Source organism: Malaclemys terrapin, chromosome 1 (genome assembly GCF_027887155.1).
Source record: "Malaclemys terrapin pileata isolate rMalTer1 chromosome 1, rMalTer1.hap1, whole genome shotgun sequence".
Classification (NCBI taxonomy): Eukaryota; Metazoa; Chordata; order Testudines; family Emydidae; genus Malaclemys; species Malaclemys terrapin.
This window is the reverse complement of record NC_071505.1, coordinates 28,163,796-28,188,447: the sequence shown is the minus strand read 5'-3', so window position 1 is coordinate 28,188,447 and position 24,652 is coordinate 28,163,796. Positions and strand designations below refer to the sequence as shown.

The window sequence follows — 24,652 nt, the reverse complement described above, 5'->3', positions numbered from 1 at the left end:
TGGAACTAGAGTCAGAAGTCACTCCAAGGGTCAAGCAGGAATCAGTCATTGGAATTAGGGAAAGGAACAAGGATTGGAAACAGGAGCAGAACCAGGCCAAAGAAGCAGGAACTTGGTCTTAGGGTCTCTGGTCAGCAGCAGATCTGGCAACTAGTTGCTCAAACAAGGGGTGGGACAGGAACAGGAAGCTTTATGCCTGGTCATGTCCAATGAGCTGTCTGCTACTAGTCACCTGACCCAGTTGAGTCAATAGATGTAGCCTCTGGACGTGGGGTGTTAGCATAGGTGCTGGAACAAGGGATGCTGGAGGTGCTACTGCACCCCCGGCTTGAAGTGGTTTCCATCATATACAGGGTTTACAGTTTGGTTCAATGGCTTTAAGCACCCCCACTATACAAATTGTTCCAGCACCCCTGAGTGTTAGCTGCAGTTCCCTCATCTGACCTTGCGGTGCAGTGGCACAGAGGGTAAGGCTCTTGCTTGGCAACCCTATGCCTAGTTTCAAGACCGGTGACACATGACAGGCCACCATGTAAGTATATATTACACCGTGCAATATTTCCTTATTTTTAGTAGTTAGTCATACTAGGAGCTTTGGTAAATCAAAAACACTGTGGCAAATATCTTTGCTTAGATGAGCCCTTGTCTCTTTCCTGAAACAAGAAGTCATTCTTCAGCCAATGGAGCAGTCCAATTAGGTGGAAATTATAATTGCTATGATATGAGTTTATGATGTGACTGCAATATGTCATTAATACAGTTATTTCCTGCAGAAGTGAGTGCCCCCCCCCACTTTGTGCTACTTTCATACTGACATGAAGCATAGTTTCAGGGAGGGATTGTGTATTGTACATCTGCTAGAATTTAAGAAATATTCTGCAAGGAACTTTTGTTACATTCTGAGTGATGTGTATTTGCAATTTGAAGATTTATATAAAAAGCTTGGCAGTTCCTTTGTTTCCCAGTCTTGGATGTTCTCCTGAAGTTTGAGTGGGAATGCAGTGGGCATAGGTTAGTAAGTAACGCACTACTGAATTGGTTAGGGGAGGGAACTGTTGAAGTGGAAAATTATTGATATGTACTATATGATTCCTGCTAATTAACAAGTCCAGCCTGAACATACTGATGGGATTTTGTATCGTTTTCCATTTCCGACTCTTTCTTTTCTCTATCCCCAATTTCTCTTCCTTATTTTTAATTTATTCTTCTGCCATTCCCATCTCTTCCTCCTCCTCTCATATATTCCCTTACCATTTTCCCCGGTGCCTCTTATCTCTCTTTTTTTCCTCTTTGCTAATTCTTTCTTTCATCCCCCCTCTTTGCTACCTCCTTAGTTCTCTCACATATGCTGTTCGTGACTTTGCATCCATACTTCTATTAAGTCTGTTTACATGTGTGTGTTTTAGGGCAGTTGGGACAACTAGGTTTACCTGTGGATCAGTGAAGCATATGACTTTTATATACCTGCAAAGAATTCCTGGAGGGATATTTGGAAGGCTCTAATTTTGGGTTCATTGACTCAGCTTCCAGGAGAGCACTAGTATCTCTAAAATAACTCCAGAATGAGTTTGAAAATCTGGCTATCTCCTGAGATTATTGCTGTCACTTTTACTGTAAATGAAGCCACAGTGGGTTGATTGTGGAGGGAGTGTTTTTTTAATCTTGAATCTTTAATGGATAATAATAATCTTTAATTAGAAGAATAAAATGTGGTGGAATGCTGGCACAAGTATGAACTGATGATATCTTTGATTGTATTTGAAATAATATATAACATGATCATATATAAGCTACAAAGGTGGGTAAAATGTTTCAGATGATACAGAAATATATTAGTGCAAATGACAATATCTTGTTTTGCCTTATGCTATCGATGTAAATGTTAGAGATGTATTGCATATCTGATTTTTTGCCTTTTGGTGTTGCAACTTTTTCTTTAATTCTTGTGAGTTTACATGATGTAGACCGAAAATATACTTAATTTTTAAAAAGGTTTAATTCAGTCACTAGATGACATCAGAGTTGGAGATCTTTCCTCAGTAATTTGTCATCATGGAGAACTCAGAAAAATGTCTTAGCTAGACCAAAATGGTTTTGGAGCTGTTGAGCATGCCTGGATGATCACGATTCTTGAAGATTTTCTTTCTCTCAAAAAGCTGGAGTGAATTTTAGTTTTCTAGGTCTTAAACCTTGTGTACTCTTTCAAAGGCAGCGGGATAGCAAAAGAGAGGTGAACACTTTGTTACACATAATATCACAATAGTAGAAATTTAATGTTCTGTTTCAAAGGTTCCCAAACTCTGCTCTGCAAATGTCAGATCACACAGTGTTGACTCCTCTTTGCTCACAGCGTTTTTCTACAGACATCCATTTTCAAAAAGGACAAAATGCTTAACAAAAGAAACTCAAAAATACATCAATACTTTATTTTTCCATCTCAGAAATTGATGTAGATGCCCCAGTGATGTTGCATGACTATGAATGAGTGAGTAGGTGACGCATGCAATCCTGAATGAGAGGAGAGGTGGATACCTCCATATAATATCTTTATGAAAAAGTGCTGACCATCTCAGCTAATGCTGAACTACAGGATTAGGAGAGCACCTAAACTCCCTTTGTTGGGAGCATCAGGAGAAGGCCTCTTCCTGCTCTGCCGCCACAAATATCTAAACTCCCTCCTTTAAATGCTAATGGTTACGTTGGCTGTGTCAAATGCATCTATATTTACAGGGTACGTGCTGTGTATCAGATAATCACAGGGATCTGAGGTTTGTTTGGGTTACAGATACCTTTTGAACTTTGAAATTATTGTGTGGATTGTGTTTCATGGGCATGAACTTCTCCATTTGGGTATTCAGGTGCTTCAGTTAAATTAATGGTATGGTGTGTTTCAAAAGGGTTGAAATTACGGGTGACTTTTCTTGGTAACTGGGGTCAGTTTAATATTGGTGAGCTAGAGTAACTGGGATTGGTGGCTGGGTCTCCCAACTCCCCGGAAGCTGAGGGGTAAATTAGGCATCAGACCACTGTTTGTGCCAAAGGAGGTTGGATTTGCAAGGAAACTGGCAGGGTTGCAGGCCTTGATTAAGCCATGACATTGCATGAGCCCATCAAGACTGTAGATAGAAGCTGGTTTGCAAGGCCCAGAACAGTAAGGGTGATCTGAACTTTGAGCATCAAAGGTAGGGTAAGCACATTGGGGGCAGCTGTTTCCTCTGTTGTTGTTTATATTACCATTGTGTCTAGGAGACCTTGTCATGGACCAGAACCCCATTATGCTAAGTGCTGTGCAAATACGGAACAAAAAGATGATCCCTGTCCCAAAGGGTTTACAATCTAAGACAAGACACAACAAATGGATACAAGCAGACTGAAACAATGCAGTGGTATAACTGCACCAGTCACTCTTTCACTGCCTCTTTTGTTGCTGGGGTGAGAGATGGGCTTGTCTATAGTTGTTACTTTGATTTGCCTTTTAAGTTTTAGTAAAGTTGCTGCCACTTGTCCGCATCTAATCTCTCTGCCCTTGTCATTTGCAAAATGTGGCTCAAACTATGAAAAGATTTGAGAATTCCTAAAGTTGCTTTTTCACATTTTTCTCATTCAGTTACAGCTGTTAACCATAATAAGGTTATTGCAGTGTGAATGTATTGTTGTCCCTTTGGCCCCCGTGGATAGCCAAAATTTAGGGCCTTACTGGGTTGTCTCCATTAGAGTAAGAAATCAGGAGTATGTGTCAGTTATATTCTTGGTGAAAAGTTATTTATTTAGGAAAAAATGTACACAAAGTTCTGTTTCTGGCTGTTTCCTTGCTCAGAAATCCCCAAATCTGTCACTCCAGCAACATCTGTCCTGTCTCTCTTCTTCCTCTCAGAATCATGCTCGCAAGTCCTCTCCAGGCTTTCTCTGTCCAAAACACACACACACACACAGGCTGCAAACCAGTATCCTAACCAGTGTGTTGCAACCTGGGAAACCCCTCAGTCCACATGGCTCAGCTCTGACCTGCCACGCAGCCTATTGCTTCATGTGGTAGACTCATAGCTCCCAGCTATTCTTCCTACATAACGTAGCTTGTTCCTCCTTCCGTTGAGCCTGAAAGTGCTTTGTGCATCCACTGGCTTTGATGAAATCAGTGATTGTCTTTGCATTCAAGACTCACCTGCCAGCAACCATTAGATCCTTTCACCATAATAATATTAATCGTGTCTATGGCACATCAAAAAGTTCACACATTGTGCCTGGACTTTGTGGTAGAACAGAAAGAATTTTACAAAGCAGATTAACTGTTGTTTGTTTTTGCTTGGAAAAGTACAGGATCACAGACTGCATAGCATACAGTGAGGGCATCGTACCCACATATATCAGTTCCTCAAATATATGAAATAGTAAGCTGTCAATGACTGAACAACTGGGATATGTGCTAGGGATCTCCTTGGGGGGCTGGAATTCTTTTTCCCAGCGGTAATTCCATATCTCTTACTCCAGCCTTAAGGAGTAACAAATTAATGTGTTTCACACATTAAATAATTTTAATGCCAGATTTTTACACTAAAATAAATTTGTGCTAGTATGCAATCACCACCGCCCCCCTCTTAGCACACAAACACTCTGTATGACTGTGTGTATGTGTTTTCCTAGTGCATTCATAAAGCTATATATATGTGTATCCTGTTGTTTTTCAGAAGCACCTTTTAAGATGCTGGGATAAGTCAGTGCCAGCAGGGTTACCTCATAGAAACGGATAATATTAAAGGGTTTTATTTCCCATCCTGTATGTTACGCAGTATTCTGATAGGGAAGGCTGGGGAAAAAAGCGGTATTTCCTAGCCGATCTGCCTCTGTTAGGAAAAAAACCCCAAAGCTCTCTTAGCAAAAGAATATGAAGCTGGTTGGTACAGTGAATGAAAGTAATAAATGTTCAATGAGGTCACGCATCTACATGTATTAGAAAAAAATGGAAGGGGGCGGAGCTAAAGAAGTTCAAACCCCTCTGTTTTAGCCTAAGTGAATGTGGGAGTTCTGAGGCATAACTTGCAATTAGACCTAAGTAATGTTTGTCTTGATGCTTTTAAGCTATTTTCTGAATCATGGCATTTTCACAGGAATGCCTCCAAAATATGGTGCTCGTTGTCAAGTCAGTGATGATGATAAAAATAGAAGTAAATTCATTTCCATCAGTTCCAGATCCTGCCTGGCATCTGATTTCCAGACTGAGAGAACAAAAAGAATAAACTCTTCCATCAAGATGCATAAAACACTATTTTCATATGCTCTTAAAAATAGATAATCAATTTTCCTCACTCATCCCCCAATATTATTCTTGTTCTTTTAATGCATGCATAAACTCAGAAATGCACCCTCCTGTGAGAAACGCACAACTTTCCACTGTGGGAGGGATTGGTCATAGATGATGATAACAGTACTAGGTAGGAAATATTTATAACATAAAATAAATTCTCTGTTCAGTCCAATGATAGTCATATTTTGGAAACAGAAAAAAACAAACCCAAGAGTATGGTAGGCATGACAACCCCTACCCCACACATATGAGTTTTCTAAAGCCATTTGTTTCACCATGCTGGAGAAAACCATTTCCTCCTTGTCTAGATGCTCTTTAATATCAATGAGGACAAGTTTAGGTCTTTCCCCTACAGTGAAGCAGCCAGGTAAGATAAAATAATGTGTATGGCAGGGACCTATTTAACAGTGTGGAATAAAGTGTATGTGGTTAATTACTGGTACAAATTACAGTTTGAGATTGAATTGTATATTTTCCAACTGTTTGGTTTTGTCACAAATGCCCTAGATCTTCTTTAAATCCTGCTCCAGGTGGCAGAGACCTAAGCAACTGACATACTCTCTCTCTCACTCACCACTAGAAATACCTGTGAGAAACTGTCCTGAGTCTGCCTCAGCTGTCATACCCTCTACTGGGGTACTATGACTAGAGCACATAGCACTAGGGGGAGCAGCCAAACCCATGCAGTGTGTAGCCCCAGTAATCCAGCCCTACTGCCATGCTAAATGTTGCTAAAATACTAAAAACTCAATTGGATGCATGAAGTGCAATTTTCAAAGGATAATTTGGTCAAACAAAAACCAGTTTTCATTGGAGCACTTACACATTTTAGTTGCAGGAGGGTATTTTGATACCATATTTCAAGTATTTGTGCACAGAAGTTTTAGCAGCAGAACTGTTTTAAAGCGGAGAGGACCTGCAAGAATTTTATGAGGAAAGTCCTTCTTTAAAAAAATTTTTTTTCATACTTAAAAATGACTGCACTATTTTTGCTCACAGTTCCAAATGAAAACTCACCTTTTGGAAAGAGACTAAGCCTGGAAAATTTTAACCTGAATAATGAAAGTTTCAATAATTTTAACTGACTGACTACAGGACAACTAGACTCGAGCTTTAATACAGTACTTTAAGTCATGTTGTTGCTTTTTAATGTGTGGTTCTCTCTGTTGTTCCCAAAGCTTTCATGTGTTATGTCGTCCTTTGTTCATTTTCTACTCTATATCCTGGTTCCCCATAATTTGCAGATATGTAGTACTGCTGATGAACAAATATGCCATTAGCGAAGTCTCTACAGTACACTAGTGAAATGCTGTTTCTCGTAGGCATTGTGTGCTAAGGCTGAAATATCTAAAAAATATATTCTTCTGTTTAACTGCTCGAAAGAATACAATTCTTTCCTAATAAATCAGTCTGTAAAAATGCACTGATGTTATTGCAATTCTTGATTAAACTACTGGCCACTATTCAAGCCCATTATTCACGGGAGTTACTATCATTGTCCAGTGCGGTTCCCGGGATTTACATTTTTGAAATTGTTATGTAGTAAACTAAATTATGCCAACATACTGTGATATCTGTCTTATTTGGAGTAACTTACATAGCACCATAAATTTACATGGTACTTCCAGAGATTGACATATTGTTTGCCCTGAAGAGTTTCAACTATATGACAGAACCGTAAATCAAATACTGTTTGTAATACTAACCATACAATAACTTCCTCTTTCAGCAACCAGTCCTATACTTAGCATTATTATTAGGAACATAAAAAATTGCCCTACTGGAACAGACCCATGGTCCATCTGGTCCAATAGCTCATCTCCAACAGTGGCCAGCACCAGTTGCTTCAGTGGAAGGTGCGAGAAACCTCACTGTAGGCAGATGTAGGGTAGGGTAGATGTAGGGTAATCTGCTCCCCACATTTGATCTCCTCCTAATCCTTGTAGTTAAAGATTGGTTTGAGGCCTGAGGTTTATTACCCCTTCCCAAATTTGTAAACATTAACTAATATAACTGAATAGTCTTTTTCATATAAATGTTCAGTTCTTCTTGGAATTTTGCTAAACTCTTGCCTCAATGGCTTCCGATGACATTGAGGTCTATAGCTTCATTATGCATTTTGTGGAAAAGTATTTCCTTTCATCAGTTTTGAATTTGCAACCATTTAATTTCACTGAGTACCTCCTTGTTTTTGTGTTATGTGACAGGGAGAACAGAAGCTCCTGATCTGCCCTTTCTATACTATTGATTTATTTTACATATTTTTATCATGTTCTCTCTTACTTGTCTCCTTTCTAAGGTAAACAATCCCAGTCTTTTCAATCTCGTCATATGAGAGTTTTTCCTCATATATTCATTGTCCTTTTCTGGATGCCCTCTAATGCTGTAATTCTTTTTGAGATGGGATGACCGAATACTGTACGCAGTATTCTAGATTATGCCACAACATTGATTTATATAATGGCATTTTAATATGCTCCATATTATTTTTCATCCATTTCCATATGCATTCTAACATTGTTAGCTTTTTTTTTACTACAACTGCACATTGTGCAGAACTCTTCATTCAACTGTCAACAATAATACACAGATTCTTTTCCTGAGTTAATACAGTTAACTAAGAACCTCATAAGGTGTATGAATAGTTCAATTTTTTCTCTCCAAAATGCATTACTTTACATTTATCAACATTGAATATTTACTATTGTGCTACCCAGCTGCATAGCTTGTTTTGGTCTCTCTGAAGTTCCTCATAGTCCTCGCCAATCATGGCTAACCTAAATAACTTTGTACCACCTGACGATTTTGCTACCTGGCTACTCACCCCCATTTCCAGATTGTCAATAAATATATTAAACACTAGGCCTTGTATAGAATCTTGTGGCACACTGCTGTTAACTTTTTGCTATGATCAAAATTGACCATACAATCCTGTCCTTTGTTTTCTATCTCCTAGCCAGTTTTTGATCCATTATAATACACTCACGACTACTTAGCTTTTTTAGTAGCTTCTTGCAAGGGTCCTAGTCAAAGGCCTTCTAGAGCTCTAAATAAATTCAAAAAAATTTAATCAATTTTTTCTGTGTGGAAATTCTGCTGATTAGTCTTAAAACATCTGAAATAGCAGTATATAATATTCGGTTTTTGTTATTTCAAACAACTTGCCAGTTCCAGCTGTAAGGATTACTGATCTCTAAATTCTCTGGGTCACATAGGTACAATGTTTGCTATCCTCCAACCCTCCGGTTCAGTAGCTGTTTTAATAAGCACTCTCACATTTTTGTTAGCTTCTCAGCCACTTCATTCTTAAGCCCTGTCAGAACTCTTGGGGGATATCATCTGGGCCTATGAGGTGACTTACTGCTTTTTAAATTATCATTTTTGCTCCAACACTTCCTCTTCTGATACCTCAATCTCTCGTAGAACTTCATCTTTATTACCAGAAAAGAGCAGGTCCAGTGCATGTCGATGGGGAGGACGTGTCTGTGTGTGTGTATACACACACACACACACACACATTTATTTATATATATATATAATATAAAATTATTGATTTTCAGCAGTGTCTTTACTTTTAACCCTTGCTGATCCAGCAGACCCACCAATTATTTCACAGACTTCCCGCTAGTGGCATACCTAAAGAATCTGTTGTTTTTACATTTTTAGCTATTTGCTCTTCAAAATCAATTTTAGCTCTTCTAATTTCCCTCTTCCATATTGTATGTTGTAATTTTAGGCTCCTGCTTATTGGCTTTACTGGTGCTGCATATCCAAATTTTGAAGGATTTCTGTTTGACTTGAATAAGCTCTCAAGCCATGTCATCTAATCATATTGGTTTACTTCTTGCTTTCCTGTTTCTCCTTTTGTTATTGCACCATTGCTATTAGTACGTTTCTGTTTGCTCCCTTCTAGTGAATGGTCAAGATCAATACAGTTGTAATATAAAGTACATCATCACTTATGTGCTTTGTATGAAGCACATACGGATTCTGTCTTTATGCTCGTAGATTTTCTATTTACAACTCTCAATGAGTGTTTTGTTTTAATCTTGCATTTTCCCCACCATATCTTCATCATATGAGGTTGTCAGATAGCATTAGAGGTCAGAAACTGAAATCACAAATATAGAAAGATTCCAAGTTTTGGAGTCATCTAAATAGTTACAAAAACAGCTATTTGGCTCAGGATATTGTTTTACTACATAAACCTGACATCAGTACAGCATGTTATCTCGCTCAGCTAAACTCCTGTTATATAACTATCTGGGAAATGTTGGTTTAAAGAAAGCACATAATTAAGCAGCATCTCTTTTTTTGGTAGATTAGAAAAGCTGTTCAGATTTAGTAAACCAAGAAAATTTGGAATTCTAATGACCAAAATCTCTCTTCCTTTAAGAGACCTAAAGTCCCAACCCTTTCTCAGGTTGATATAGATTATAAATGTCACTAATCCCTAGTGCTCAGTGTATTTTTCTTTAGCATATAATATTTTTGTTCATGAAGGGATTCATCAGGTAGTCTGTATTTTAAGTCCCCAAAATGTTTCCAGCAGTGCATTCCAAGCTTAATAAGGTGTGATACTTACTGGGTTAGCAATGTCAACATATTATGGGACACGCAAGGTTTTTATTTGTGTTTTTTATAAATCATTATGTATATTGTTCATCAAACTTATAATTTTAAGACAGAATTTCAACTTTCCATAAACTATTACAAATACCTCTCTGACAAAAATATGTTCATATATGCTCAGTGTTAAAACATTACAGTAAGCTCAATATGTATCATCAATAACAAAGAGTTCACTCATCCAGTCTGTGGTGGTGTTGTTTATTTTTTATTGGTATTACAATAGTCCTTAGAGGCCCAAAATTAGTTTGGGGCTGCATTTGTATACATGAGTTTACAGTCTAAACCAGGGGTCAGCAACCTTTCAGAAGTGGTGTGCCGAGTCTTCATTTATTCACTCTAATGTAAGGTTTCGCGTGCCAGTAATAAATTTTAACGTTTTTAGGTGGTCTCTTTCTATAAGTCTATAATATACAACTAAACTATTGTTGTATGTAAAATAAATAAGGTTTTTAAAATGTTTAAGAAGCTTCATTTAAAATTAAATTAAAATGCAGAGCCCCCCGGACCAGTGGCCAGGACCTGGGCAGTGTGAGTGCCACTGAAAATCAACTCGCGTGCCGCCTTCGGCACGCGTGCCATAGGTTGCCTACCCCTGATCTAAACAGACAAGACAATTAAAGGATGAGAGAAAAGAAGTATTATTAACCTAATTTTACAGATAGAGAACTGAGGTATAGAGAGAGTAAATGACTTGGGCTAGGTCATAGAGGAACTGAACCCTGATCACTTGAGTCCACTACTTTCACTGGAAGACCAGCCTTTCTTTCTGTATATTGTTTGGGCAATAAACTGAACCACTAATAGTTCTCTTCTTCTCAAACTTCTGTGACCGTGAGTCTATGGATATTGATTGTAAATTGGGAGCAGACATGACTGACAGTGAGATACAGTGCCTGAAGCACAAGTTCAAGGTTTGTTAATCTCTGGATTAAGTAACTGGGGGTAGCTTTTCAAACTCTTCAGGACAAATTTTTTTCCTATCAGCTAAAATTGCCAGGCTGAGATGTGTATATATACCATTGTTACCTTTAGGAAAAACATTCTAAATGTGCTGTGTTTGTTGTTACTATCTGGCTTTGCCTATGCTAAGAAAGTTAAGTGTTTTTCTTCACCAGTTCAGCTCTGCTCGTGCTACCAGTGGGAGAGGCTTTATTGTAGAGAAGGGATAGATGTGTCTATAGCTATGTTGTCTGTTTAGATGGCAAAGCACATTTCCTGCCTATGTTACAGTTTCCATTGTTTTTAGCACTGGCAGAAAAACACTTATAGATGTTTCTAGTGTGGGGACATTGTCCCTTGAGGTTTTCTTTTTCTTTTTAAAGGTCATGTGACCTTCTCAACCAGTAAGAGTACCAGCAATAATCTAAAAACAATTCCATCAGCTAATCTAGCCCCGAATCCTGCACACATTTTGACCTTTCTGCTTTGGAGTCCCATTGAAATGCATTGTCCTCAGGCTTTCTGTTTTTGATGTTGCACATAACTTTATATTGACAACGATACATAGTTTCATTGTAGAAGTTTTCAGGGAGGAAGTTGGAGGTGTTGGCATTTGGGCAGGGGTTGGCTTTCACTTCTGGCACCTGGGGAGACATGGGAGCATTTTGAAATTGTGGGGTAAGCATGCTATCTGGATTTTTTCTAAAACGAGCACCACTGAAATAGGTACCTAAGCTGACATTCTACATTGCCATCTTTAGGTTTCAGAATTCACGCTTGACTGAGATGACTGGGACAGGGTACACTTCTCAGAGCTGCTGTTTGGGCTGGCTGTGGACTCAAGAAGACATTAGTGCATCTGTTTATGCTCAGTTTGAATTTTCAAAGTTTGAGGGCTAGGGAACACAAGGTCAAGGTCTGCAAGGGGCAGTGACCTTTAGTATGCAGACTGGACAGAGGACACCTTGGCCACATGAAGAGTGGAGGCTGGGCTATGGGCCAGAGTCAGAGTGGGAGGACCAGGAATTGGGATGCACGTCCACCCAGCAGCCCAGTGGAACTCTGAGGGAAAACAATATTTTTATTACTTACCAACTGGCTCTCCAGGGAAGGGTCCTGGAAGTGCAGTCCCGGTGTAGTGTGGTGTCAACAACTGGGGCCAGAGCTTCTGCAGAGGGACACTTTCTCCCACAGGAGGCCCTGGCTTCCTGCTTATATCTTCCAATCATATGTTAAGACGATCCAGGCAGTTTGGTGGTCAGCCCCGTGGTTGGTTCTCTGGGAAGGGCAGTAGACAATAGGGGAAGCTTTCTCTCCTTTGGCCCCTTCTGCAGGCTTTCCTGTGAGAAGCAAGGATCAGAGCCATATTTTAATTTTGTTTAACAAAAGCTTGGCTTCTGGAGCACAGTAGTGCTTCCTTCCTTTCCTACGATGAAAGGAATCCACAGCAAGTTCTGTGATGGTGAGGCATGAGGGGCCCTGGCTATACCATGCCTCCTTTATCCCATTTTACCTGAAGTTACGCAGTAATTTGGTGTGTCAGCTTCAGAGAACAGATTCTGAACCTCTTTAGTTTCCTCACCCTTAAGAGTATCATTCGCCTTATTGAAATCAGTAGCAAAACGCCCATTGACTTCAATGGATGCAGGAGCAAGGTTACCCTATGGTTTGCCAGCATATTCACAGAAAAAATTGGTAGGCAGTAATCTGGGGGAAAGTGACATGCTGCACCCTGCAAAATCAATGTTGTAAACCTCTATTGTGTACAGTACTTCATTAGCAGCCTTTACAGGAGGAGTTCCTTTCTGCTGTCCTCTGTCCCTCTCTCTGTTCAGTTCTTAACACACACCCACATACAAAAGTATTTGTCAGCCAGTCCTTGTTAAACTGAAACCTATTAGACATTCAGTGTTGATCGGGTAGGTTTTCTCTCTGCATTATCAAGCTTTATCGTGTGGCACTACACAAGTCTTGTTTTAAGTTTGTTATGCTGGGTTGCATATACAGCTGTATTGTGTCACAGTGCAGGGGAATAATACTCCCCATGTGACTTCTGATATGTTTTGTGTTCAGTTTTGAGCACGTTATTGTCAGACAAATTCTTAGAGTTAAATGAGTTGATAAAAGTAACACAAAATATAGGGGGGCTGGAGCGGCTGGTTTATTAGGGAAGGTTAAAAGAGTTTTGCTAAGTGAGGCCATAAATCTAATTATTTCTAGGGCATGAACATCAAGGAGGCAAATTAATTAGTTAGCATAGTACAGTGATTGTAAGGAAGAGCAGTGGAGTCATATTTTTTTTTAAAAAAAGCTAGAGGTATATATTGGAGTGGGGCGCGGTATGGGGGCAATGTCCTGACCATGGTACACAGCTACCTAGATATAACACGAATTCGGATAGAATGCGGTAAAGCAGTGCTCCTGGGGGGTGGGGCTGCACACTCCGATGGATCAAAGCAATTTCAATATAATGTGGTTTTACCTATAACACAGTAAGATTTTTTGGCTCCTGAGGACAGCGTTATATCGAGGTAGAGGTGTATCTGTTAGACTTTTGAGTATTCTTCGAGGGGAAGTGATGTAAGCACTATTTTCTATAGAAAACATCTATAAATGTACAGTTCAGAACAATCCTGTATTGGTAGGAAGAGGGTCTAGAACACCCCTCCTAGATCTTTTCTGTCTCTAATTTATAGAGATATTCCACAAAATGAAAGGTTTGAGAAGCAGTGCACTAACAAGCAAACTCTCCCAACATTTCTGAAAGGTAAGTAAAGATTATCCCCATTTTGCAGAAGAGGAAATTGAGAAACCAAAAGGTTAAAAGATTTGCCCTAGATCACATAGTGAATCAGTGGGAGAGTGGGAATTAAAATGGATTTTCTGTCCCCAATCCCAGTCCACTAAGCCATACTGCTTCTCTAAAAACATTAACTGCTTTTACTGATAAAAAATGCTTTCCAGTTCTGAAAGTAGACGAGAAATATCTATGGCTAAAAAGCATTTGATATTAAAAATAAATAATAAATCATTAACTTGCCATTGAGTTCCGACCTGGTTTTAAAGCCAAAATAAGATGCCCATAAAATAAAATGTACTTATGCACTTTAATCTGGACTTAGTATCATATTGTAGTTGTGTTTTGTGCGGTTGATTTTTAATATACATTTAATAACATAACTAAATTAATTAAGATGCAGTTTATAAGTATTAAAGAAAGTGTTAGACATACAACAGATCATGGGTTCAAGTGACCAAAGTGTATAAAACATAAAAATTAGGGCTGTCAAGTGATTGAAAAAATTAATCGCAATTAATCACACTGTTAAACAATAATAGAATATCATTTACTTAAATATTTTTGGCTGTTTTCTACATTTTAAAATATATCTATTTCAGTTACAACACAGAACACTAAGTGTACAGTGATCACTTTATATTTATTTTTGATTACAAATATTTGTGCTGTAAAAAACAAATAGTATTTTTCAATTCCCCTATTGGAAGTACTGTAGTGCAATCTCTTTATCATGAAAGTTGAACTTACAAATGCAGAATTATACACACACACACACACACAAAATCTGCATTCAAAAAATAAAACAATGTAAAATTTTAAGGCCTACAAGTTCACTCAGTGCTATTTCTTGTTCAACCAGTCACTCAGACAATAAGTTTGTTTTCATTTGCAGGAGATAATGCTGCCCACTTCTTGTTTACAATGTCACCTGAAAGTGAGAACAGACGTTCGCATGGCACTGTTGTAGCCGGTGTGGCAAGATATTTACGTGCTTGATGCGCTAAAGATTCATATGTCCCTTAATCTTCAGCCACCATTCCAGAGGACATGCGTCCATGCTGACGACTGGTTCTGTGCGATAAAGATCCAAAGCACTGCAGACCAAAATAAATTTCAATGAGTATTCTGTTGTTTAACAGTGCAATTAAAACGGCGATTCATCACGATTAATTTGTAAATTGTGATAAATGTTTTTGAGTTAATCGCGTGAGTTAACTGTGATTAATCAACAGCCCTAATTAAAATGTATGTAATAAATCCTGTCTCCATTGAAATGAATGGCAAAACTCTCATTGACATTAACAGGACCAGGTTTTCACTCATGAAGTTTAGTTACTGTCAAAATAAAACCCAACTTTTTTAAACTAAGGTTTGCATAATATGTATGGGAGTAAGACGGTTTTGTCCTTTTATATTAAATTATCCCATAATATATGCCATGCATAAGAAATAATTTAAGAATTTAAAATAATAACATCATAAATTAAAATAATAACAATTTAAGTAGTGTTGTAGCCATATCGGTCCCAGGATATTTTATTGGACCAACTTCTGTCGTCTCTCACCAACAGAAGTTGGTCCTGTGACGGGCCACCCCTAGGGTGACCAGACAGCAAGTGTGAAAAATCGGGACAGGGGGTGAGGGGTAATAGGAGCCTATATAAGAAAAAGACCCAAAAATTGCAACTGTCCCTACAAAATCGGGACGTCTGGTCACCCTAGCCACCCCTTCCCCCCCAGGGATGCAACCTGGAACTGGGGTACCACTGTGCCCTCTGTCTTACCAATCTGGGTTCCCTCTCACACTGTGACATTGTGACAAGCTGCAAAGCCCTCCAAGATTGCCCTCACACAAACATCCACAGGGAGGGTCCATACCCAGCTGTGTTCATGAATGCTCTGCCAGCCATTGCATGAACCAACAAGAGAGAGGCTCCAGCCAAAATACTCCCCAGCCTCCGACTCTGGAGCTGTATCGTCCTATCTTGGTCAAAAGCCTGGCCAGTATATGAGTTGTAACCCAGTCTGCCACTTCTACAAAGGAAAGTTGACGTGCATCAGCTCTTGGTCTTGAGCTGAGATTTTTCCCCAAGCACTTCACTCAAACCACACTGTTTTGGGTAAAAATATAAAATAGATTTGTTAACTACAGAAAGATAGATTTTAAGTGATAGTAAGCAGATCAAAGTAGATTACCTAGCAAATAAACAAAAACACAATCTAATCCTAATATACTAGATAGGATTTGAATTAAGCAGTGTCTCACCGTATTAAATAGTATAAACAGTCCACAAAGGTTTCATACACAGGCAGGTTTCCTTCTTTCCTGCCTGGGACCAGAACTTCCTCCAATTCAGTCTTTGTTCCTCTGGTATTTCCAGGTGGAGAGTGAGGCCCCTTGATGATGTCACTTCCCCCTTTTATAGCTTATTCCAAATGGCGGGAATCCCTTTGTTCCAAGCCAAGTTCCCAGTCCAGTTTGTGGAAGAATACAGGTACCAAAATGGAATTCAGTATCATGTGAACTGGTCACAAGCCCTTGCATGCTCTGATGAATCATGGTAGCCATTATCCATAGGCTGACTGACAGTTCATCAGGTTAAGATAAGCTTTCTCCATGGCCCATTGTCTTTGTTGATGTGCCATTCAACTTGAATAGGCCAATCATAGTGTGCTGGCAGACTGTATGTAAAGCTTTATGGGTATTAATCAGGTGCATGCACATTTGAAATACAAATACATAGTCAATAATCATAACTCCAGATACAAAAATGATACATTCATACAAATAGGATAATCCTATCCAGCAAGCCATAACTTTTCTATTGACACTTTACAGGACGCATTTTGTACAAGATGCATCATAATCATGTCATAATTATATCACTATGGTGATTATGGGGTGAAGAGTGTCACAGGTCCAAAAAAAGATATTACTTCACCCACTATGTCTCTCTAATAACAGTTTTAAGAAATTAGAAAGTTTTAAGTGTCAATTACAATGAAAAAACAATTATTTTCAGATTGGTAGGTTATGGTGTATTATACCACAATTATTCCTTGATTATTTATTTTAAGGAAAACCCACCTTAACTATTTTCTTTGCTTTTGCTCAGAACTTTATCATTTGACTTTGTGTGCGCACATAAGCTACCAAATACTAGGCTGCTTTCTGACCATTAGACAACATGCCAACATATTCAGTTATTGTAGGATAAAATGACTTTATTTTCATTCTATTATTTCTTCATTGCTTAGACAGTAGAAGTACAAGTGTGATCCCTAGCCCTTGTATCGGATTAGCTAGCTACACTGTGTGCTTGGTATTTCCAGTGAATATATTTAAATTGCATCATGTTCGGGTAAAGCAGACATGAGAACCAGGCTATTGCCACAGAATTCGCATTGAAAAAAGTGATCAACTTTCATATCTTTTTATGTTTCTCTAGAGTTCAGCAATATTAAGTTTAGAAATCTTACTGTATAAACATATACAACTTGTATTCTCCTTACTCTTTCTGCGTGTGGATTTGTAAGACTTCTTTTGTAATTGTATCCAATTCAGCACAGTAGCAACATCCCTGATCTACCAATTTTTTATTTGATTTGCTGATGTATTGTAAATGCTATGTACTGTGCTGGCATGACGAAACCTAATTTGAAGACTGATTTGTGAGGAAATGGCAGTAGTTTTTATTTAGGACTTGAAAAATGTACTCTCCTAATTGTCTTTGGCAAGTAGGAAGTTTTCTTAGGGGTTTGCCAGAATCACTGCCGTCAACATCTGCAGAATATGTTTCCATGGGGGGAAAAAATTGAATATTTACAGATGAAACCCAATGGAGTGCTGCCTTTTTAAATCTGCAGGCAGGAGGGGCTGTGCTCCCTAATTCTTATTCATCATCTCCTCTGGACTGGCCAGCAATCTTTGCAGCAACACCCTCTGTGAGCCAGGAGCAGTTTGTCAACTTGGCTGCAGACACTTAGCAGCCCCACCTGTGGTAGGCTGTCCCTTCTTGGAGATAGGAGGGAGGGAAGAGAGAGCTGCCCTGGCTGCTGAACTATGCTTTCTTGCTCGGCTTTGGTACCATGTGGGTACCTGATGGAAGGAAAAGCAGGATAGGTGCTCCACTGACCACTTCTTCCTGAGCCCAGGACAGCCGTTAGCATAGCATGGCTTCCTTCTCTATTCCAACACTGAGTACAGCATGGGAGGGGAGAAGATACTGATAACCTACTCTTTTCCCTTCATTCCCCTCAGCTTGAAAAGAAGGCTACAAATAAGTTGAGGGAGGCATATCATAATGTTTTGGAGGGAAGACAGCATGAATTTGGGAGGGAGATGGCAGTGAATCGGTTTATGGGTATTGGAAAGCCACACAATATGAGTTTTCAGGGTGTACAGAGAAAGGGGAATACTTCAGATACTTTTAAAAAATAATCTGCCTGGTATCTATGATATGTACTATCTGTATTAGAAATGATCTGTTAGGGCATTATTCTGGGTGTATGTGTGTAAATTAGATTTTTTTCCACCTAATTTAGATGTAAAATTGTTAAAGATGGTTTGCCGTATCATTTGTAGTATGCACCCGTGCCACAGAGCAACTGGCAGTGATCAGTTATCATCTGCTGAAGTACTGGTGAACAGGAGGAAACAATTTTCGCACACCAAATGGAAAACTCATAATGGCCTAATCTGGAAGGAAAGTGTAAAATTAGGACTTGATGATACAATGTTTGCTTTTGTTGTCTTCCTGGTATTCTTTTTTGAAAGTACTCAAAGGGAACTAGAACAGACAAATAAAAATGCCCTGTATCTGCTTAGAGGATCAAGATCAGGCCTCTAGATAAGTTAGCTATAAAAGAATAGAAATGTGGAAATGCCTTATTTGGGTGAGACATTTTTTCAAATGGGATTAGAAAGAAGGAAACTGTGGATATAGGATGACTTTTGTAACACTCATCATTTTATTTTTCAACAGATAAACACTCTTGTAATAATGAAAAGAGATTTGACCATCCTTCCTCTTTGATTTAAAAATAGATTTTTCTGTCATCTTTGACATATCGGCTGCAAACTAAATCATGATTTCTGCACTTCAATTATAATATCCACGTATTTGGAAATGTCTGGGTTTACAGGAAAGCTATGAAATGAGTGCAGTGAATTTACTGTAGTAATGCTCACTTCGTGAATAATTTTCCTTTGGTTTTCAGTTTGTTTAATACAATAAATTATTTGAATACATGCTACATCAAGTACCGTGTGAAAATGTCAGAAATACCTGTATGTTGTAAATGTTTCATGATCATACATGTCAGAATTTTTTAATTTTACCTAAATTCTGTTGCTTTTATAGATTATCTTTCGCAAGGGATAGACCTCTCTGGAATAGAAGTAATTGAAAATGACCTGCTTTTTATTGCAAGAGCTCGACTTGAGGTTGAAAATCAGGCTAAACGCTTACTTGAACAAGGGGTAGAGACTCAGGTAAAATACATTTTTTTTTTCATTTTCAAAAGCAAAGATAAATATGGAACTTTGAAGCTAATTATTCTGTTTACTATAAGCTTGTCAAACTGAGAGACCAAACCTGACAAATCTTACTCATCTGAGTAATTGTTACTCACGTAAGGACTCTCACAGAAAGTTAATGGGGCTAATTGCATTAATAAGTTTACTCACAAAAATAAGATTTTGCAGAATAAGGGCCTGAAAACTTGAGAAAAATTAAATGTATATTTTATAGACCATAAAATAACAAACTTCTTTTTGTGGTAAGGGGATTGTTTGTTAATTGAAAATATTTTGTATTAACATAATGCTCTGTGCTTTATATTGAAGGTTACTGAACATTACAAATGAATTTGAAAAATGTATTTTCTGAGAATTGCAAAGAATCGGCTGCCATTTAGCTGTGCTTTGGTGTAATGAACTGATTCAGAAGTTTTCCTATTAAAACGTTAAAAGACATCTTAAACTTTGAGATAAAAATCTACTTTAAGGAGTATCAGAATGATTGTGCATAATTATATTCATTTATACTAAATCTGATTACCTGCAATTTAAAGGGCCTGAATAAATGTGTTGTTATTTAACTATTTACAATACCATCTATGCTTTTTTCTGCATTTTTCTATTTTCCTGCCTTAGTATTTTTAAAATAAATTTACATTTTTATAATTAAAATAACCCTTTATTTTAAATTTAAAGCCCCTTAATTATCGTAAGTGGAATGTTGGTCTAATATAGTTCTTTAGTCAGTTGGGATTCTTTGGGAAACAAAGAATATTAGAAAAAGACATTTGTGTGCTTTTTTTTTTCCACAAAATTTTCTAGTCATGTTAAAAAATTAGGAATGCGATTATAAGTAAAAACGTTAAAATAGCATGAATGTTCCCTACATTTTCAGTGACATTTAAGGGTTAAAGACTTGGTTTAAGCTTAATTGCTTTGAAGATATAAAGTGGAGGAATTCTATTGAAAGTTAATAGGAAAAAGGAGAAAAAACAAATGAGACCATCAATTATATGCAATACTCCTTTACCATATTTGTTTGTGCTAGATAATGGAGTGCTAAAAAAGACCACTCTGAGTCTCATACTTATACTTACACTGAGATGTCTTGCCTGCTTAAGGCCAGTCTATGGTAGGTTTTGATGTCGACACAGCAGCAAAATGAGAGCATGGAATTAAGTGGCAGGCTGCATCTTTTTTTTAAACTTTAACACAGGGGAGGAGTTCTATCTGCCCATCGCCCCTGCTCTTCTTTACCAGGCATTTAATTGTTTCCAGTGTGGGGGTTGTAGGGCTTCTTACCATATAACCTGTTAACCACTGCCAGGGTTATAGGGCTTGTTACCATATAACCCATAATGCAGAGTGGCTCTCCTCAGCTTATCCTGCAGGACTCAGCTCTCTCTGAGTCTTAGCAGAACTGTGACTTTTATCAGTATGGCTTTCCTAGTGTGTATTACACCAATGCAAAAAACCTATTGAAAACAATACCTAAGAGGAAGTAGGCAGTAATTTTTTATTGTAAATAGGGCTATCAAGCAAATAGAAAAAATAATTGCGCAATTAAACAATAGTAGGATGCCATTTATTTAAATATTTTTGGATGTTTTTACATTTTCAAATGTATTCATTTCAATTATAACACAGAATACAAAGTGTACAGTGCTCACTTTATATTTATTTTTATTACAAATATTTGCACTGTAAAAAAGACAAAAGAAATAGCATTTTTCAATTCACCTAATACAAGTACTGAAGTCCAATCTCTTTGTCATGAAAGTCGAACTTACAAATATAGAGTTATGTACAAAAAATAACTGCATTCAAAAATAAAACCAGTAAATCTTTAAAACCTACAAGTCCACTCAGTCCTACTTCTTGTTCAGCCAATCTCTCAGACAAACAAGTTTGTTGACATTTGCAGGAGATAATGCTGCCCGCTTCTTGTTTACAATGTCACCTGAAAGTGAGAACAGGCGTTTGCAAGACACTTTTGTAGCCTGCATTGCAAGGTTTTTATGTGCCAGATATGCTAAACATTCGTATGCCCCTTTGTGCTTCGGCCACCATTCCAGAGGACATGCTTCCATGCTGATGACACTCATTAAAAAAAAATGCATTAATTAAATTTGTGACTGAACTCCTTAGGGGAGAATTGTATGTCTCCTGCTCTGATTTACCTGCATTCTGCCATATATTTCATGTTACAGCAGTGATGACCCAGCACATTGTTCGTTTTAAGAACACTTTCACTGCAGTTTTGACAAAACACAAAGAAGGTACCAATGTGAGATTTCTAAAAATAGCTACAGCACTCGACTCAAGATTTAAGAATCTGAAGTTCCTTCCAAAATCTGAGGGACAAGGTGTGGAGCATGCTTTCTGAAATCTTGAAAGGGCAACACTCCAATGCGGAAACTACAGAACTCAAACCACCAAAAAAGAAAATCAATCTTCTGCTGGTGGTATCTGACTCAGAGGATGAAAATGAACATGCGTTGGTCCTTACGGCATTGGATCATTATCGAGCAGAACCCATCATTAGCATGTACGCATTGTCCTCTGAAATGGTGATTGAAGCATGAATGGACATATGAACCTTGAGCGCATCTGGCATGTAAATATCTTGCAACGCTGGCTACAACAGTGCCATGCCAATGCTTTTTCTCACTTTCAGGTGACATTGTAAACAAGAAGCGGGCAGCATTATCTCCTGCAAATGTAAACAAATTTGTTTGCCTGAGTGATTGGCTGAACAAGAAGTAGGACTGAGTGGACTTGTAGGCTCTAAAGTTTTAGGTTGTTTTGTTTTCGAGTGTAGTTATGTAACAAAAAAAGTCTATTTGTAAATTGCGCTACAGTACCTGTATGAGGTGAATTGCAAAATACTATTTCTTTTATCATTTTTACAGTGCAAATATTTATAATAAAAAATAATATAAAGTGAGCACTGTACAGTTTGTATTCTGTATTGCAATTGAAATAAATATATTTGAAAATGTAGAAAAACATCCAAAAATATTGAATACATTTCAATTGGTATTCTATTGTTTAACACTGCGATTAAAAATGTGATTAATCACGATTAATTTTTTTGAATTAATTGTGTGAGTTATCTGATTAATTGACAGCCTTAATTGTAAATATAGCAAAAAGATCTTTAAGATTAGTGTTTACTCCTTTCAGTTTGGGTTCTTTTCACATGTCAGATTTGACCTTATCTGACAATTTTTTATTCATTTTAAATACTAACACAGGGCTGACAAACCCCAGGAAAATTAGTCTCACTTCATTTGAAGAATTGATAGTTTTATTAGACGTTTCAGACTGTATCAAGATAATCAAGAGATGATTAGAGTAGATGCCTGTTGTGGTTTAGCGAGTGACCAGTTTCCAATCAAACTGGGGATTGTTTGGAAGAACTTTATTAGTGCTTAATTGTATCAGAAGAAAAAGAAAGATGAAACTGTCATGATGAAATGTTGCTTGGCTTGCTTCACTGATTTCTTGATGAAGAGAATAATTTGCTTTAGAAGATTGTGCTTCCTTCCATTGTCCTGAGAAATATAGAATTACAGTGATGAACAACAGATACTATGTCTTTGTTTAGAACTTTTTATCATTGTAGTTGTATGTATTTATGTGACAGATATATTTACTTTTCATACATTTCAAGGCTGGATGTTGACCATAAGAGAGTTGGGATTCTCCCTACTTCTTTCTTTTGTGTTTTGTATAAGAGAAGCCATGAAATAGCTCAACTTTCTATTTGATCCTTTCTGAGCAGGCATGCCTCTGTGCAGCTGAAGATAGTGCATTTGTAGTTTCTAATGTGATAACTTCGGAATAATTTGGATGTGTATATACACATTCTGTAGTTGTAGTTTGTGGTTTTATGTCCTGAATTTTTCTTTAAATAGTAAACACTCTAGATTATGTTCCTACTACATTAAACAGATGTTTTTTTTGTCTTAGCAACCTTCATGATTCATGTCTGTGTGAGTTGAATTTATAGCCCTTTGTATTTTCAGTTAGCTGATTTTGAATGTTGTTCTGTTCTCAAGACCAGGTGGCAAGTATTGAATGTATCTTTAGCATACTATGCCAAAGTATCTAGTCATATTATGAAAACCTTTGCAGAAGTGGTATTTCCTGAACAGTTTATTTCTGAGTATTCTTGCAGAGGGAGAAGGGAATTTAACTATAATGTTTTAAAAAGCTAGCTAGATAATGTCTATAATGAGGTCTGCTTCTTTACAATTGTATGTAATGGGCTGGAAACTTAAAGAACATAAATCACAAGGTGAATACAAGGAGACTTAATTACATGTCTGTTACTGTACTTTACATATGCTAAAGCTTATTCACACTGACTGAGGCAAAGAAGGCAAAATTATTAAGTAGATATGCAGATGTGTGTTTATTATTAAAAAGTAATACTATTGTACATCTGAAAGGTTTGAGATTATACAAATTAATATGCAAAGAACATTTTATATTTCTAATTTGTATTCTACATGCTATTTTGAAAAAGGTTTGCGCTTCTGTTGAAATGGGTTGATACTGTGGACAGAATTGTAATTAATGATTGTGTGAGACAATTATTTTTCTGTTTCTCACAATATACTGCACATGGAAATGATTAAAAATTGCTTGTTAAATTATCCATCAATAACCTGGTGATAAGGCATTCTATTGAATGCAATCTGCATTGTAAACATCTCCTGTTCCATGTATCCAACTAACAACTAAAGATCCATGGGAATTAGAACTTAATCTTGTATTCTCAGTTCATTATACAGTTTTCATTTTGAAGCCAAATCAGAAGACAGTTTGAAATTTACAAAACAAAAAGTATTTAATTTCTTTTAAGGAAGTGATAAAAAAGGAAGATATAATTCCACTCTTCAAACATTTATGAAAAATACACACAGGATTTGATCAGATGTTTTGATACAGGTTGATAATCTATCATTTCTCAGGATCTTAATTCAGACATATAGTATTTTGAGATTATTCTGAGGATAATTTTGAGTGGTGTTTGAAATAGAAATCTCTAGATTCTCCCCCTCTCCCCCCGTTTTGAAAGGAACGCAGTTGTGACTGGTAAGACCAGAATTTGACTGTGTGTGTTTTTATGTATATGCTTGCAAAGTCCATGCATCTCCTTTATAAGCCAAATACTCAATGCTCTTTTTTTTTTTAATGTAAACAATCCAGGTTTTATAGATTCCAAGGCCAGAAAGGACGACTGTGATCATCTAGTCTGACCTCCTGTGTAACATAGGCCATAGAACTTCCCCAAAATAATTCCTAGAACATATAATTTAGGAAAAAGATCCAATCTTGATTTAAAAATTGTCAGTGATGGAGAATCCTCCACAATCCTTGGTAAATTGTTCCTCTGGTTAGTTTCTCTCATTGTTAAAAATGTACAAATGATTTCCAGTCTGAATTT

General features: G+C 37.4%; 1 protein-coding gene across 1 annotated transcript in view; it reads left to right on the top strand.

Annotated features, from left to right (window-relative positions):
• COG5 (component of oligomeric golgi complex 5) overlaps window positions 1–24,652 on the top strand; it is a 329,906-nt gene that overhangs the window by 136,487 nt on the left and 168,767 nt on the right. The window contains exon 7 of the mRNA XM_054018595.1: window positions 19,037–19,167. Within this exon, the coding sequence (XP_053874570.1) occupies window positions 19,037–19,167 (131 nt within the window). The remainder of the gene's footprint in view (window positions 1–19,036; window positions 19,168–24,652) is intronic.